Source organism: Portunus trituberculatus, chromosome 27, assembly GCF_017591435.1.
Source record: "Portunus trituberculatus isolate SZX2019 chromosome 27, ASM1759143v1, whole genome shotgun sequence".
NCBI classification, from domain to species: Eukaryota; Metazoa; Arthropoda; class Malacostraca; order Decapoda; family Portunidae; genus Portunus; species Portunus trituberculatus.
Window position 1 is genome coordinate 12,869,731 of NC_059281.1, and position 17,671 is coordinate 12,887,401.

Here is a 17,671-nt window from a genome sequence, read left to right on the forward strand (position 1 = left end):
TTTTATTTGATTTCCACAGTTTTTCATTCATTCAAGAATGATGACATTTCATGAAGCTTAAAAAATAGGTAAAATGGATATTACTACCGTAGGTAGACAAAAACAGGTAAACTTTTGACATTATGAAGGAAATACACTAACAGAGTTTAGACTAAGGAGAGCATACTTGATATAAGCACATTACTTATAACTAGAAATGACAAAAACACTCTACAAAGTAGGAACAAAAGAATATTGAAGTTTGAGGCAGGGAGAGGCATTGACTAATGTTAGACAATATGATAACAACCTTTAAAATAAGGAAAGACGACAATAATAATATTTAAGTCAATGTAGTGAGAGGCAATGGTGAGATCTAGGAGAGGCAAAATGGCAAAATGGACATTACTGAATACTAGGTGACAAAAAGAAAGGTAGACAAAAAAATGTAACTTTTTTTCGGGTATAAAACAGAAGAATATTGAAGTTAGAGGTAGGGTGAGATAGGGAGAAGGGAAAGAGTGGGGAGGGAGAGGGGCTGTAGCGCGGGGCCGAGATAGCAGGGCGGCCTCGTTGTTTACATCTTGCAGCGGCCGAGTAAGTAAATCTCCCTCCTTCATCATTTTACCATAACTCCCTTCCCACATCCTCCTCCTTGACCCTGCTACCCTACTGCCTTCCACACCACCCCGGGGCGTCACCATAAGGGTAATTTAGGCTGGTATATAAGCCGTGGGGCGTGAAATAAGAGTTGTGTAGTGTCCCGTGTCACAGCCAGCTATCCCTACCCTTGCTCTTCGGGTATTTATTGATTTTTTTCCAGGTCAGCTAACCCCCCAGGAGCTTCAGGGTATGGATAATGGGTCAAAAGTTTATCCTCTTGTTTACTGGTGGCTGGTTTTCCCTGAAGTATCATTTGTCTTCCTATCGACTTCATTTGTAGGAGGTGAAGTGTTGACGTCAATGTTCGTCTTTGTTTTAGCGAGTGAAAATGTGGTGTCGGGGAATTCCTCGTGATGGATTAGCGATAGTGATGTGGCTAAAGGTTTGGTTTGCTCTCATGGCTGCCTACTGTGTTACTCTGGCCAGACAAGCAAGCAGTGGGAAGTACTTAGTGATTGTGAAAGACCCTGATAGATCTCTTGGAAGTGGTGTTAGTCAAGGGTTTAGCAGAATAGGGGACAAAGGTTAGGTGCTTTGTGTAGAACCAGGAGATTTCAAGTAAGATGTGTTACCACTAGGAAAATATTTCGAGGCCATGTGGATTTGAAGAGAGGCATTACATCATTGCTTTTTCACCATAAGGAGTGGAAGTCTTGGCTCATTGTGTGGGGGGGAATGATCAGTCACTCTTGGGATTTACAAGTGTTTATGAAGTATATTGTGGAGTGCAATTGATTGTTCATTGATGTATTTGTGCCTGCATTTTTTTATTATTATTATATTCTAGTTTCTACTTTCATTCAAGATGGAGTTTTCAGGTTTATTTTGGCTCTGTAAGGAGACTGATGACTGAGCTGGCCTTTCTTCTTCATATTTTTGTTGCCATTGGCCAATCCTCCTCTCTTACATAAAGAAAATAATGCCTATTCCCAATCACTGAATAAGTTTGTGATGGTACCTGGCTTCAAAACATTCTTAGAAATATGTTTGTTCTAAGTCAAGTTCCCTTCATGGCCATTTTACCATAGTAGGGAAAGAAATCATCCTTTATGTTCTCTAGCCCAGAAATATCTCTGTTCTAAATCAAGTTATCTTCATGGCCATTTCAGAATAGTAAGGAAAAAAAGCCCACCTTTCATTATTTATAGGTGGCTTTAAGCAAACTTATCTTCCAGGCAATCTTTTACAATGGGGGATGATGGCAAGGATGAGGAGCGTGTATATGGCGGCTGTGAGGGCCCGGATGCCATGTATGTCAAGCTGATCTCCTCGGACGGACATGAATTTATCGTGAAGAGAGACCATGCACTCACCTCGGGCACCATCAAGGCCATGCTTTCCGGTCCTGGACAGTTTGCCGAGAATGAGACAAATGAGGTCAACTTCAGAGAGATCCCGTAAGTTTTGGAGAGAAGAGAGAGAGAAAGTGTGTGTATTTTGTTCTACTTTAATCATTCCTTTTCCCTCATCCAGGTCTTGTTATATTCATGTCCTATCTTCTCATTATTCTTCATGAGGAGTGACTAATAATCTCAAAACCCATTTGTGAGTGGAAGTCTGAAGTGGCTCAAGCTGTGACTAATCTGGTACTTGCATGGAAACATCCTATCACATATCATATTTTTCCTATTTTTGCTTCAGCATAGGTCAGTGGGTACAAGCCTGGTGTTGTACCTCACTACAGAACTTAGTAATCAAACTATTAGTGTCACATTAATACACAGCTTCAAAAACTCTATACAAATGTATGGGTGGGGGATGATAGGTGGCCCTAGATTTGGTAGGGATCTAAATCCCTACCAGATCTAGGGATTAGTGGTAAAGACAGGTCAGGTCCTAATAGGGTTTGAGTAGGGTGGTGCTCACAGGTGGGGTTGGCCAATCACACTGTGCCAAGTTACTCTCATCCTCTGTCCCTCCCCCTTCTCTTGGTTCAGTTCACTTGTATTTTTCATTCTGCTTTGTACTGCTGAAGATGAAGGCAGTGGCCTTCGAAACGTCCAGAATAAATACTTCAAGTCTATAACTGTGGGTTTACTGACAAGTTTATATTCACGATAGTGTGATATTCCATCCCCAGGACAAGTTTTATAAAGATACTGCCATGTGTATGACTGACAGCTTCTCGTAGCTTCCATTGTTTCCGTATGATTAATCTGATGTTGTGCTAGTGCGTTCACTCATGCTTCTTGTACTTTGCTTTTCTTCAAGGTCACACGTGCTTCAGAAGGTGTGCATGTACTTCACCTACAAAGTGCGCTACACCAACAGCTCCACAGAAATCCCCGAGTTCCCCATTGCTCCGGAGATTGCCTTGGAGCTCCTCATGGCCGCTAACTTCCTGGACTGTTAAAGGACACCTGACATACAGTAGAGGACAGACAGAAGAGGTCACACCACCTGCCCTCCACTTTCCTCAAAGTTAAAAAGAAGGAAGAAACAACTCACAGATCATTTTGATTAGGGAGGGGAACATAACTTTATATACATCCAGGTTCATAGGTTTTCTTTCTCCCTTTCCCTTCTTTTCTCCTTGGTGTTTACCTCATGCACCATGATGAAATGTTAACTTCCCACCCTAGAGGAAGGAGGAGGAGGCTGTGGAGCGTTTTGATACCCTAGTACATGTTGCCACATTCGTCAATTCCTTATATTACGAAGCTGCTCTGTTCATGCAGTCAAGATTTTCTTGTTGATGGTTTGAAGATGTTTTGAGAAGTCTGTTTTTCTTTTATTTTACCTTCCTAGCGTAACAAATAATCTCCTCTTAGTTGAATAAGATAGCTTTAAATATTTATTTCCCCGCAAGGCTCTGGAGCACGGCAGCTGATCAGTGATAGTTTGTCTGTCACACTATGAAGAAAGGTTAAAAGATCCATTTTTGTAAGATGAAGCATAAGCAAGCTACTATTAGACAGCAATTATTAATGTAAGAGCAAAATGGTGCTGCAGTTTACATTAATTTACTGCAATTCTTTGTATGGTATAGTAGGTTAGTCCCAGAGCCTCTGTAGTACTGCTAACTATAGCATGTGCACAGGTTTTCACATGGAAGTGAACAAGACCAAGTGTTTTACTCAACTTGAAAGACGTCAAACCAAAAATAAGATGCATTGCATGACAAACCGCTAGGCAAGGAAGAGAGGTTTGTTAGGAATGTTGTCATCCTTTGTGAGGAATGATTTCATTGTTACAAATGTGAAATTGCTGTAATGATATCTTACACTGTACATAAAATATATAACTAGATCCATTAATTATGTCAAATATGTTGTCAGACTTTCCAGGTTCAGATGTTTTTTGTTTTCCCTTCTTTTTTACAATTCACGGAAGGCGGCGGGGGTCTCCTCGTGATGCCTTCGCAACATTGGCCTCGCCCGGAGTGAAGGTTTCCAGGGCAGGCCTCACCGTGTCTTAGTGCTCACAACACTCACACCAGAACTACTAATAAAGTGCTTTCTATCGGGCTTTGTATGTTTTGTTCCGTACAATTTGTGCAAAAGCCTCATGTGTCATTGTTCTGAATAAATTATTGGTAATCATCCAGTTGTTTATACTGTTAGTGGACAAAAAGATTGCTATGAAGAAATATGTATAGTTGATATAGCCAAATGGTTCCTACATTATTATTATACATTCTTTTATGAAAATCCATTTGCTGTATCTTCTGCCCTCTAGAAGGCAATGAAAGACAATAATTACTTTCCCTAAAAAATGGAGAAGCAACAATACACTAAACCTGTACAATCAAACGATCCCAGTTTTATATATATATATATATATATATATATATATATATATATATATATATATATATATATATATATATATATATATATATATATATATATATATATATATATATATATATATATATATATATATATATATATCAAACTGGAGAACAACGCCTTGGAATTATGAAAGATGAAATTTCTATTTTGAGCTTAAAGAAAATGAAGTGTGATTTATAAACAGTGGTGATGGAGCGATCCCCTCTTTTCTCCCTCCCTCCCTCCCGTCACCTCCAGTGTGAACGCGATCGATAATGCGGCAAGCTACTGGCCGCCGCGTGCTGCTGCTGCTGCTGCTGGTAACTGAGTATTGGTGTGGCTTTACGCTGCAGTAAAAAAGCAAAACGCTATTGCTAGAATACGAAAAATACAGTGTTATTTCTATGTAACCAGGAGAAAGAGACAAATTTGATAAGCAGTGAGTTTTTATTTCATCAAAAGCTACTATTATTATTTTTTTTTGCGAATGTTTTGTTATTTATGAATTCTGTGTTATTAAATCATTCATTATTGTAATTGTTGTTTCCATGACTTTATATGAATAAGGACCAAAACTTATTCTATATTCATTATGCCCTTATTTGTAGTTTTGTGGCCAATAAAATAATAAATGTGATTTAGTCTAGAGAGCCAACCAATCACGCCCTCTGCAACACACACCCGTCCAACACACACACCGAGGCAATGCAGTCTATAACACCGTATTTTCCAGCACCAAGGGAATTCAATACTCTATAACCTTGCTCTCTGAAGTATTTAACCAGTGCCTTACATATAACCCGGCAAAATACTGTACAGTGTTATAGCTTTACGAACACTGACAACTAACCACGTTCCATTTTCTTTCTTTTTCTCTCTCACTCTCTCTTTTAAGGTAAAATTACGTTAGGTCGGGTTAATGTTCGTGGTTTTGATAATATACGTACGTTCTAGTGGTTTACGAATGATTAAATGGAGGTAGATGTTCTCTCTCTCTCTCTCTCTCTCTCTCTCTCTCTCTCTCTCTCTCTCTCTCTCTCTCTCTCTCTCTCTCTCTCTCTCTCTCTCGTCACTTTTACTGCTTTCTGTTATTGGATGTCGCGAGGGCAGCGCACAAACACACACACAAAACACGAAATGGAAACAACACGACACCACTTACATTCCAGAGAGAGAGAGAGAGAGAGAGAGAGAGAGAGAGAGAGAGCACCGTCACCAGGATTCACACAAATATACTTATTTTACTCTATTCAGTTCTATTCCATTCTACATGTATTCTATTTTACTCTATTCTAATCTATTCAAGGAGGATGAACTTGTATAGAGAGTTGAGGCACAAACTGGAGCCCCTCGCTGACCCGGGGCTGTGGGTGAAGGCGGCGCCCAGACTGCAGCCCCTCGTCACCATGGGCGTGCTGGGCCTCTACGGCGCTGCCCTGCACCTGCTGCACGACAACCAGGACCGCCAGCACCTCAACGAGGCTATCGTGGTCACCCACCTCTCCGGCAATATTACTCAGGACAGGGGAGTAACCGGGAACCAGGTACTGACTCTCGTGGAGAAGTTTTTAGATAGTACGTACAGGGACAACGCAGCCCTGTCTTGGAAAAGTGTCCTGGAAACCCCAGGACTGCGTCAGATTATCGTGAAGGAGAGTCCGTGCTTCATCACCACCGCCCCGAAGGAAAGCTGTGAGCGAGCCACGCTGAAGAACGATGATATCAACACCACCTGCTTTCGCTGCTGGTCCACCACCTCCATGCACTCCCACATCTGTGCCGTGCCGGACCCGGAAGATGACGGCGGCGAGGGGACGTGCACGCAAGGGTGCGAGCACGGCTTCGGCTATTGCGGGGAGTTGGGCGGCACGGTGTGGGTGGAGGGGCGTCTCATCGGCGAGGGCGGTCACGGCCTGTACATGAGTCTGGATGCCAGTAAGACTTATAAGAAAGTCCTCCGGAGGCTCCGTGATCTGCAGTGGCTGACCCCAAATTCCCGCTACGTGTCGGTGTTCCTCACCACGCTCTCCAGCACCGACACTCTGGCGCGGGTCAGGCTGCACTTCCTCAAGTACTTCACGGGCCAGTGGAGGCTGACCTATGACATCACGCTGGGAAGATTCCCTAATTACTTTCCAAATTTCTTCAAGGACAAACCGGTGTTCAAAGAGCGGCCCACGTGCAACAAAGTTCTTCACTACTTTGTACGTGGTCCGCGAGACAGAGACTTCCGTGACGACATGCAAGACATCCTCCTGGCACTGCCCGCCGCGCTGCTGCTGCTGGCGGCCTTCGAGTCGCCTTACTTCTGGCGGCTCTTCATCACAACCCGCGACCTGAAGTGGGAGGACCACGCTGTGCTGGTGCTGAACCTGGTGGGCCTAGCGCTGCACGCCGGTCTGGTCGCCGGCCTGTTCGTGTCCAGGGTGGCGGCCATCAACACCATCTGCAACATATACAAGAACTACGGCGAGCTAGTGTGGATGGAGTTCCTATCCACGCAGCTGCTGCTGTGCCTCGTGGTGCTGTGGTTCGTAAAGCTGTTTTGCCTTCAGTCAGTGCTCTTTGAACCCCTGACACAGTGCACCAGGCTGGCGCGTGGTGGCGCGGCGGCGTTACTGGTGGTGCCCTTCTTCTTGCTCCCTTTAATTGTCCTGGGCGGCGGCGTGGTGGCGCTTACCTTCGCTGATGGCGCCACCTACAACCTGCGGCAGGCTGTGGTCACCGCGTCGTGGGCAGCCCTGGGCCAGGCACGGCTGCAAGAGCAGTGGCCTGTGCTAATGATCGTGCGCTGCGTGGCCCTGCTGGTGCTGCTCCCTCTGGCGGTGGCCATGGCTGGCGTCACCATGTCCTATAGTCTGGTGGCCGCGGAGAGGACCAAGGAGGAGGAAAAGGACACGGGACGAAGCTGCACCGTGCTCGTACCTATTATCCATACTCCTCTTCCACCTCCTCCTCAACATCCTCACAAAATGGTGGTTATTTAATACTTCTCGATTTTTCACAAGTTATCCATAAAAACGTCATCATGATATAGTTCTCTTCCGTGAGCGCCCGTTTTCTGTGATGCGCTTGGTTGCTATTCCTTCACAATGTCACAATGTAAACGAAAAAAAAAAAAGCATCACAACACCTGACTCTGCATGGAGAGCGTTTGGTTTGTCATTCTTGCACATTTCACCATCTGGGTTCTATTACCGACTCTTAGTAAACAGGATGTAGTGGGAGCCATTAGTCTTAGTTTAAAAGGATGTTTCCATGTACAGCGATGGTCGAACAAGTGTTTTGCATTATCAATGGCAAAAATATATAGTCTGGACAAGAGTGATTTAAATAGCGAGCTCTTTGTTTGACTGTTAATGCACTGCGAGAAACAAGATAAATAAAACAGAGAGAGAGAGAGAGAGAGAGAGAGAGAGAGAGAGAGAGAGAGAGGCAAAAACACATCTTTCATCGGCAAACACATAGCGTCGCGTCCCGTGCATCACTCCCTTGCCGACTGATAAGGAACGCTCTCAATCTTCACGCGCGAAACAGTAAATTTTGCAGAGAAACAAAAGCAAAACGAAAGGAAAAAAAGAAAAAAGAAAAATATAAAGTCAGTAGATAATAATTACAATGAATGAATTAGTAAACGAATATATGAATACTTTAATGAATTCATTTGTAAATAGGGAAGCAACCAGAAAAAATAGCATAGAAAGACACAAAAAAAAAGAAGCAAATAGATAAAATTCAGTTATCTTTTGAGGTACGCTTACTACTACTACTACTACTACTACTACTACTACTACTACTACTACTACTACTACTACTACTACTACTACTACTACTACTACTACTACTACTACTACTACCACCAGAGAAAATACACGTAGATGAAATAAGATTAGAGTGATAAAGGTGAATTATATTGTGCTCTCTCTCTCTCTCTCTCTCTCTCTCTCTCTCTCTCTCTCTCTCTCTCTCTCTCTCTCTCTCTCTCTCTCTCTCTCTCTCTCTCTCTCTCTCTCTCTCTCTCTCTCTCTCTCTCTCTCCATAATAATACAACATCACTGTGGATTTAAAGGGGAAATTCTAGTCCTCCTCCACCTCCTCCTACTACTCCTCTTCCTCCTCCTCCTCCTCCTCCTCCTCCTCCTCCTCCTCCTCCTCCTTTTTACTTCTATTCCTTATTCCTTCTCTCCTCTTCTTTTTGATGTCCCCCTTCCCTTTCTTCCTTTCATCTTTTTTTTTTCCCTCCATTACTCCTTATCTGTTTTTTTCATTTCCTCTCACTTTTTATGCTCTCTCTCTCTCTCTCTCTCTCTCTCTCTCTCTCTCTCTCTCTCTCTCTCTCTCTCTCTCTCTCTCTCTCTCATCCGTCTTATCCTCTTTCTTCTTCTCTGTTTTTCCTCCTCCTTCTTCTTTATTCTTTCCTTCCTTCCACCTTCTGTCTCATTTTTTTTCTCTCCATTTTCTCTCTTGTGTTCTGCTTCTTTTTTATTCTCTATCTTTTAATCCTCCTCTTCTTCTCTTAAAGGCGTGTGTGTGTGTGTGTGTGTGTGTGTGTGTGTGTGTGTGTGTGTGTGTGTGTGTGTGTGTGTGTGTGTGTGTGTGTGTGTGTGTGTACCAACAAGTCATTTTTCATTATTGTTTGGGCAGAAAAAAATCCATCTTAAAAAAAAAAACGTACATTGGGGAACTTTAATTAATACTGACCCTTCCTCTCCTCCTCCTCCTCCTCCTCCTCCTCCTCCTCCTCCTCCTCCTCCTCCTCCTCCTCTCCTCTTCCTCTTCCTCCTCTTTCCCCTTCCTCTTGCTGATCTTCTTCCTTAATGATGTTTCGGAAGAGGTGCATTCACTGTCCACAAAGCCTCCTCCTCCTCCTCCTCCTCCTCCTCCTCCTCCTCCCCTCTCCCTCCTCCTCCTCAAAAGGGGAAGAAAGCTCACTGAAGGAGATAAGACCAACCTGTTTTGTGTGAGGAAAGTTTTGATGGGGAATTTTAGCTTCGAGTCGAGACACTGGCGAAGGAGGAGGAGGAGGAGGAGGAGGAGGAGGAGGAGGAGGAGGAGGAGGAGGAGGAGGAGGTGGTGGTGGTGGTGGTGGTGGTGGTGGTTAGAAATGTACAAATGAAAAAGAGTGCTTAAAAACAATCAGAAGAGAGAGAGAGAGAGAGAGAGAGAGAGAGAGAGAGAGAGAGAGAGAGAGAGAGAGAGAGAGAGACGATATTATAACGAACCAAATTCTCTCTCCCCTTTAACACTTTAAGGAAGGGATGAACGAAAGGGGGCCATGAGGAGGAAGAAAACGAGGAGGAGGAGGAGGAGGAGGAGAAGGAGGAGGAGGAGGAGGAGGAGGAGGAGGAGGAGGAGGAGGAGGAGGAGGAGGAGATAATGGTGTCGATGATCTCTTAAAAGTCTAAGAAATGTGAGAAAATTATAATCAGAAATTGTCTGTGAATAAGCTGTACTTTGGAGGAGGAGGAGGAGGAGGAGGAGGAGGAGGAGGAGGAGGAGGAGGAGGCTAGAAGAGGATGGAGCAAGAGGAAATATTAGATAAGGAGAACAAAAAAGAAATAAAGGTAGAAGAAAACGAGGAGAATTTTTCATAATGTCTTTCTTCTATTTGTTTGCCCTTTATTCAATTTTCTTCTTTTTTCTTCCTTGTTTTATTTAATGACCCTCTGCTACTTTCCATCTTATTTCTTATTCCTCCTTTTTATATTCCTTCCCTTTCCTTCTCTTTTCCATCCTTTTTCCATCATCACTCTCTCTTCCTCTTCCTCGTCCTCTTACTTCTCTTCTTATTCCTTCCCTGCTCTTCCCTCTTCCATCCTTTTCCTATCACTACTACTTTCTCCTTCTCCTCCTCCTCTTCCTCCTCCTTCCTCTCATCCATCTTACTATCTATTCTTCCTTTTCTTATTCCCTTCTTCACCTTTCTCTCTTACCTCCAACTCCTATACTGCTCCTCCTCCTCCTCCTCTTCCTCCTCCTTTCCCAATCTTCCCGTCACTTTCTCAAGGCCACGAGTTTATGAAATATGACAAGGGAAGAGAATAGAGAGACGAAAAAATGAGGGAAGGAAGGAATGTATGTTATTACCATGAGGATCGATGGGAACAAATGAAGGAGAGTGATTCGTGACGGTAGCCAAGTCGATACGAGCTGTAATGAACTGAATGGTTTAATTATTACTGGGGTCTTGTTGGTAGATGGAGTGGAAGTCGACTCGGTGATGGGTGGCTGAGTGAGTTGCTAGAGGTACTTGAGATTGATTTGCTGGTAGGTGGTAGGTATTCACAACTTCCTATGTATGACTTGACTTCATTCAAGAGGGAGGTGTCTAGACGTTTGTTCCTATCCTTCTGGGTAGTTCTATCGGCTCTATAAGGAGACTGGCAACTGAGTGTGTGTTTTTTTTTTTTTCTTTATAATTTGTTTCCTTGGCCAGTCCGCCTTTCTTACATAAAAGAGATGAATGATGGATAGATATAGTGTGAAGGATAGATAGATAGATAGATAGATAGATAGATAGATAGATGGATGGATAAAAATAGATAAAAAAGTAAATAAAACCAAAGGAAATAATAGAAAAATATAAGGATAGAATTGGAAAAAAAGACAGAGAGAGACAGAAACCCCAAACAAAAGAAAGATAAAAGGGACAGACAGACAAACAAACAATAAAAAAGAAAATGAATAACAGACAAACACACACACACACACACACACACACACACACACACACACACACACACACACACACACACACACAAACACATTGACTCACAGAAACACCAGCAGCGTGCTCCATCCATCACCTCTCCTCACTGCGCCCTCCACCTGTCTCCCTCACCTGCCGCCTAATGACCCTGGTAATGAGAGCAGCTCCCACGGTAATTAGACACGCCCATCACTCAAAATTAACGGATGGAGGAGGAGGAGGAGGAGGAGGAGGAGGAGGAGGAGGAGAGATGGAAAGGAGTTATTTATAGTGCTTGTCGTTTGTTTTTTACGTGTGTGTGTGTGTGTGTGTGTGTGTGTGTGTGTGTGTGTGTGTGTGTGTGTGTGTGTGTGTGTGTGTGTGTGTGTGTGTGTGTGTGTGTGTGTTTGTTTGATCAATCTTACAATCAGAGGAATAGGTCTGAGACCAGGCACACACACAACAACAACAATAACAGCAACAACAACAACAACAGTAACAACGAAAATAACCACAGTTCAATTAAACTCTCCCCCCAAAAAATGAATAAACTTAATCAGAATATCACTTTCTAAACCAACAGTGTCTCTCTCTCTCTCTCTCTCTCTCTCTCTCTCTCTCTCTCTCTCTCTCTCTCCGGTAAATAATAAGCGAGGTAATCACCCATTATTATTCCAGGCGTTCAATTAATTCAAAAGTTAATCATGTCACTTATAATAGAGTTGATGCTGCCTCCATTCAGCCTCCAGGGGGCACCACCGCCAATGGCCATTACAGTTATCATTACGGCCTTTGTTATTGGTGGTGGTGGTGGTGGCGGCGGTAGTGGTGGTGGTGGTGGTGGTTGGGCATTGTTGTTGTTATTGTTGTTGTTTTTGTTGTTGTTGTACTGTTACTTCTATTCCTACTCCTATTACCACTGTCATCACGACCATTACTACTACTACTATTTCTACTACTACAACAACAACAACAAAAACAACACCAACAACTATACTACTACTACTACTACTACTACTACTACTACTACTACTACTACTACTACTACTACCACCACCACCACCACCAGCATCTGACAGGTCGACCAAACACGAGGGAGCACACAGTAGAGGGTAGAGGGAAAGTTTTATAGAGTTTGGAAAAGGATAGGGAAAGAAAAAAGGCTGTGAATTGTGAAGAAGGGGAAGGTTGAACAAGGGTGAAAAAAAGTTTGTACATTTTAGAAAGAGAAAAAAAAATATTGTGGATTTTGGAGAAGGAAGAAAAAAATGAGTTAGTAATGAAAATAAAAAGTTGGGAATTCTAAAGAGGAAAAAAGTGACCGGTCAGCAAGTAAAAAAAAAAAGTTTGTAGAATTAGAGAAGGGAAAAGTGTGTAGATTTTAAGAAATAAATATAAAAAGCAGATTGTTGTGAGAAGACATGTTGGTAAATTCTCTAAAATAAATAAATGCATAAAGAAAGAAAGAAAGAAAGTAAATTTATCTTTTAATGATCTTTTATTCACTTATCTGCTTTCACTTATGTATTTACCTTATCATCTTTTACTCATACTTATCTCTTTATCTCTTTATCAATACTATTATTCTACCACCTTCACTCATATTTACTAATCTATTTTTTATGTATGAGGGGAAAGCTGGCCAAAGCAAACATAAAACATAAAAAAAAGGTCATTTATCTTTTGATTCACTTCACCACCTTCATTCTTTACACACAACCACCACCACCACCAGCCAGTGCGCCGTTCACCGTCCCCTTTTCACACAGCCTGGGAAATCTTAGCGAGCGTTGAGCCTTCGTAATCCTCTTACATCCGACGCATCTCTTTCTCATCGTCGCATTCATCCATTTACCCTGATTAGCATTTCTTTCAATAGGTGTTTCCCCCGCCTCTCGCTCTTTTCTCCAAGCGATGCAACGTGGGGGACATTACATGATACACGTCTATTCCTTTTTCCGTCCCACTGCGAATCTTTTTACGCGTCATTTGCATCGCCTTTTCCAACACTCCTGAGACTCTGCCAGCCCACCACCAGCGTTAAGTCCATTTCGGGAACTGAGAGAAAGGATGCGGGAGAGAGACAGGGCAGGGAAGATGGAGGGAGAGTAAGGAGGAGAGGGGTAGGAAAAGGATTAACAGGGAGAGGAAATATGAGAAAAAGAGAGGAGAGTGTGGGAGAGGGGAAAACTCAGAGGGCGAAGTGAGGGAAAGACTGGGTGTTGGTAAGGAGAGATAGATAGGAAATAAAAGCAGTAAAGGGAAAAGGAATTGATGGAAACATGGGAAGACTGGTAGAAAGAGGAAGGAAAAGGGAGAGAAAGATAGATGAGGTGGGGAAACATCAAATGGAAAGGGAAAAATGCAGGAAAAGAGGAGAAGGAAACGGAAAAGAAGAAGAAGGGAAAGAAGAGCGTGAAAGACAGAAAAGAGGAAAAGAAAAGCAAGACAGACGGAGAGGAAAACAAACAATCCATAAGGGAGGAAAAGAAAAAGGTAGGAAAGGAGAAGGAAAGGAGAAAATAGTACAATTTTTCTATCCTTCCTGTTCCTCTTCCTCCTCCCTCCTTCTCCTCCTCCTCCTTCTTCTGCTATATACTACTACTACTACTACTACTACTACTACTACTACTACTACTACTATTACTACTACTGCCACCATTACCACTAATATTATTGCTACTACTACTACTATTACGACCACCACCACCACCACCACCACCACAACAACAACAACAACAACAACAAAAGGTAACGGCCCAGTAAAACATAGCGGAGGCCAACGTGCCATTAAGGGCGAGAATGTTGGTCGTGGTATCATTAATTCACCCTAATTGCCTCCCACCTAATGGCCTTGTTCGTCTTGCTCCGCGCACGCACACATGAACGCACGCAAGCACGCACGTACGCATACACGATTGGTCGATAAATGGAGTGCGTTAACGAGCAAACAAAAGTGGTAATGGTGGTGGTGGTGGTGGTGGTAGTAGTAGAAATAGTAGTATCAGTAGTAGTAGTAGTAGTAGTAGAAGAAGAAGAAGAAGAAGAAGAAGAAGAAGAAGAAGAAGAAGAAGAAGAAGAAGAAGAAGAGAGAGAGAGAGAGAGAGAGAGAGAGAGAGAGAGAGAGAGAGAGAGAGAGAGAGAGAGAGAGAGAGAGAGAGAGAGAATGTTAGCATAGTAATCCACCTTCTTGCTCTCTTATCTTCATTTTGCTCCTCCTCCTCTTCCTCCTCCTCCTCCTCCTCTTCGTCCTACTCCTCCTTCTCGTGACTAATTAGAAAGGAGGTGCAGTTCAAATTAGGAGGACGAGGAGGAGGAGGAGGAAGAGGAGGAAAGACGAAGACAATGAGGAAAAAAGATAAAAAAAATAAATTAATGCGAAACGAAAGAGAGACAAATGGAAAACAACAAGAAGTAAAAATGCAAATCAATTAGTAGTAGTAGTAGTAGTAGTAGTAGTAGTAGTAGTAGTAGTAATAGTAGTAGTTGTGGTAATAATAGTAGCAGTAGTAGAAATAGTAATAGAAGTAATGATAGAAAGAGAAAGAAAACAAATAAGGGATGAAAAAAAAATAAAACAGATCTAGAAGAGAAGTAGAGGAAGAGGAGAAGGAAGCGAGGAGTGACTGCATTACGGACAGGCTGGAGAGCAAACACCGTGAACGCCGTGGCGGGAGAAACTCAACCCTTACACAAGAGGTTCAAGGAAGTAACACGAGCGGCAGGAGGTGAGCACGCAACACCTCATCTGGGCAACATAACAACACAACACCTGCACCTGAATAATTAGCAAGTATTTAATGAGTTCAAGAGCAAATACCGAGAAAGAGAGAGAGAGAGAGGGGGTTCTTTCTTCCTACCTGTCTGTCTACCCACCTGTGAAAGCTATTTATATTTTTACCTGGGGAATTAAGTGGAAATCCTCCCCATGAATCATTGCTCACTGGCGAATAATCTACAAGCTATGGTGGAATAATTAGGTGACAAAAGTAAGCTTGTGTTACCTGCGGTGGATTTCTGCTCATAATTACCTACAAAATTTAATATATTAGTGTTTTACGTAGTATTAGATGGAGAGGATTCTTGTATCAGTGGTATTCTCTATTTGACTTCTTGTAGATTATAAGGAATGGCCGGGTTAGGATTATTTAGTTTTGCTATTGTTGGGTGTGTTTTCATGTTTTAGTTGTGTTTGGTGAGGAAGATGTTTGTGTCATTGCGTCGTTATAAAATGACACACTCTTGAATTGTTCCTTTTGTATGTCGGTGATTTATTCAAACTTGGGACACGTCAAGGGGAGATTGAATAAAAAATGTTGAGTTGTTAGGGAATAATAAACCAGAATACATAAAAATAGCAAATAAAAAAAAAGAAAAGATATAGTGAAAAAAACTAAATAAAGACAAAAATAAATGAGGAAAAAAAACACTATTATACAGAAAAATAAAAATAGAACACACACACACACACACACACAAACACACACACACAACACACTGACACGAAAAGTAGCAAAATAGAAAACAAAAACGAAAAAAGCACACCAGCATATAGAAAAATAGCAAAGAAAAAACACACTCATAAATAAACAAACACAAATGGTGGCAGTGAGTGGGATAGCCTCACCTCACCCAACCATACCCTGAACCCACACCACACACCTCGCACCTCATCTATAGCACCAAACAACCAAGATTAAGCCGCCATGAAGTATCTGTTATCCTAGGCCGTGATAAGCCATAGCATTTATCAAGGGGCAGTATCGGTGTTATCAAGTAGTTTCAGAGCGGGAGAGGTGTGAGTGAAGGAGACAGGGTTAGAGGTGCGAGGTTACCAAGCGTGGCCGTGATAGCAAGCCCACCAGAATACAATGATATCAGTGTGGGTAATATCTTGCAACGGGGACGCGAACTTCACTGGAATGGCTAGGCGGAGAAGGGCGAGGAGGAGGAGGAGGAAGAGCACCGGGGGAAGGTTTAAATGAGGGAGGCAGCGGTAAGGTCTGTGAAGGGGACATGGCTATGAGGATTGATGTGAGGGTGTAACTGTGTGTGTATGGGTAGATAGGTCTGAGAGAAATGGTTAAGAGGACGAGGAGGAGGAGGAGGAGGAGGAGGAGGAGGAAAGGTTAAGAAGAAGAGAAGATAAGATTTAGAACAATGATGAACGATTTGAGAAGTTTGAAAAAAATCGCACAGGGGAGACATAAAGGAAGGAAGGAGAGAAGAAAGATTTAGTGAATAAGACTGAGAGGAAAGATAAGAGATGATAAGGTAAGAAGGAATGATATATGAAGCAAAAAAGATAAAATGAAAAAACAAAATAAAAGAAAGAAGGAAAAGATGTGAATAGATGAAAATAAGAAAAGAAATGAAAAAGATAAAGAAGAAATGCAGTAGGAAAAATAAGAAATAGAGTAACAAGAGAGAGAGAGAGAGAGAGAGAGAGAGAGAGAGAGAGAGAGAGAGAGAGAGAGAGAGAGAGAGAGAGAGAGAGAGAGCAAAAACAACTACAACAACCATACACTATCAACTACTACTACTACTACTACTACTACTACTACTACTACTACTACTACTACTACTACTACTACTACTACTACTACTACTACTACTACCACTACTGCCTCCCTCTCCTCTTGTTTATCACCTTAATTACACGATTTAAGCAGGCAGGTAAATCTTTCCGTAAGTGCGTAAGTGACACAAGCGTTACTCAGGGAAAAATTATGCCTTCTTTACTCTCTCCTTCCAGCAACGCGAGGGAAAAAAAGGAGAAAGGGAAAAAAAGGGAAAAAAGTGTAAGAAAAGTATGAAAGTGGAGGAAGTTTGTGAGAGGTGAAGGAAGGTGAGGAAACAAGGGAAGAGAGAGAGAGAGAGAGAGAGAGAGAGAGAGAGAGAGAGAGAGAGAGAGAGAGAGAGAGAGAGAGAGAGAGAGAGAGAGAGAGAGAGAGAGAGAGAGATGTAATGAAATGGAAAATGTGATGATTATTTTAGACTTCACGTACTAAAACACTTAATTGCACACACACACACACACACACACACACACACACACACACACACACACACACACACACACACACACACACACAGCACAAACGAGGACACACAATCAGCGCAAAATCTTATTCATTTGCGCACACAATCCAAATGGAGGTGAGAGTTTATGAAATACCCCCCAGCCTCCTTCCTCACCCCTTTCCCCTTCTCCCTTCTCTCTGCTCCCCCCGCCTACTCCCCACATACCCCTACACCCCAACCCCTGTCCTGCAATAATGTCGCTCTTGTTATATACTCACTTTTAATTACCGACCCAATTCACTTAGTAAACACACACACACACACACACACACACACACACACACACGGCCCGGTAGCTCAGTGGTTAGAGCGCTGGCTTCACAAGCCAGATGACCGGGGTTCGATTCCCCGGCCGGGTGGAGATATTTGGGTGTGTCTCCTTTGACGTGTAGCCCCTGTTCACCTAGCAGTGAGTAGGTACGGGATGTAAATCGAGGAGTTGTGACCTTGTTGTCCCGGTGTGTGGTGTGTGCCTGGTCTCAGA

At 42.7% G+C, this 17,671-nt stretch overlaps 2 protein-coding genes across 3 annotated transcripts in view; one reads left to right on the forward strand and one right to left on the reverse strand.

Annotated features, from left to right (window-relative positions):
* LOC123509395 (N-acetyltransferase ESCO2-like) overlaps positions 1–17,671 on the reverse strand; it is a 50,269-nt gene that overhangs the window by 11,672 nt on the left and 20,926 nt on the right. The window lies entirely within an intron of this gene.
* On the forward strand, positions 493–4,184 carry LOC123509396 (elongin-C). The gene is made up of 3 exons (XM_045263689.1): positions 493–576; positions 1,818–2,039; positions 2,854–4,184. Exons 2-3 carry the CDS (start codon positions 1,831–1,833, stop codon positions 2,993–2,995), a joined length of 351 nt encoding a protein of 116 aa, XP_045119624.1. The 5' UTR covers positions 493–576; positions 1,818–1,830; the 3' UTR covers positions 2,996–4,184.

Bases quoted from the DNA above. Each gene is read 5' to 3' on its own strand.
- LOC123509396 (XM_045263689.1), top strand. From the start codon at position 1,831: ATGGGGGATGATGGCAAGGATGAGGAGCGTGTATATGGCGGCTGTGAG. The intron at 2,040-2,853 runs GTAAGTTTTGGA...CTTTTCTTCAAG, and splicing joins GTCAACTTCAGAGAGATCCC to GTCACACGTGCTTCAGAAGG.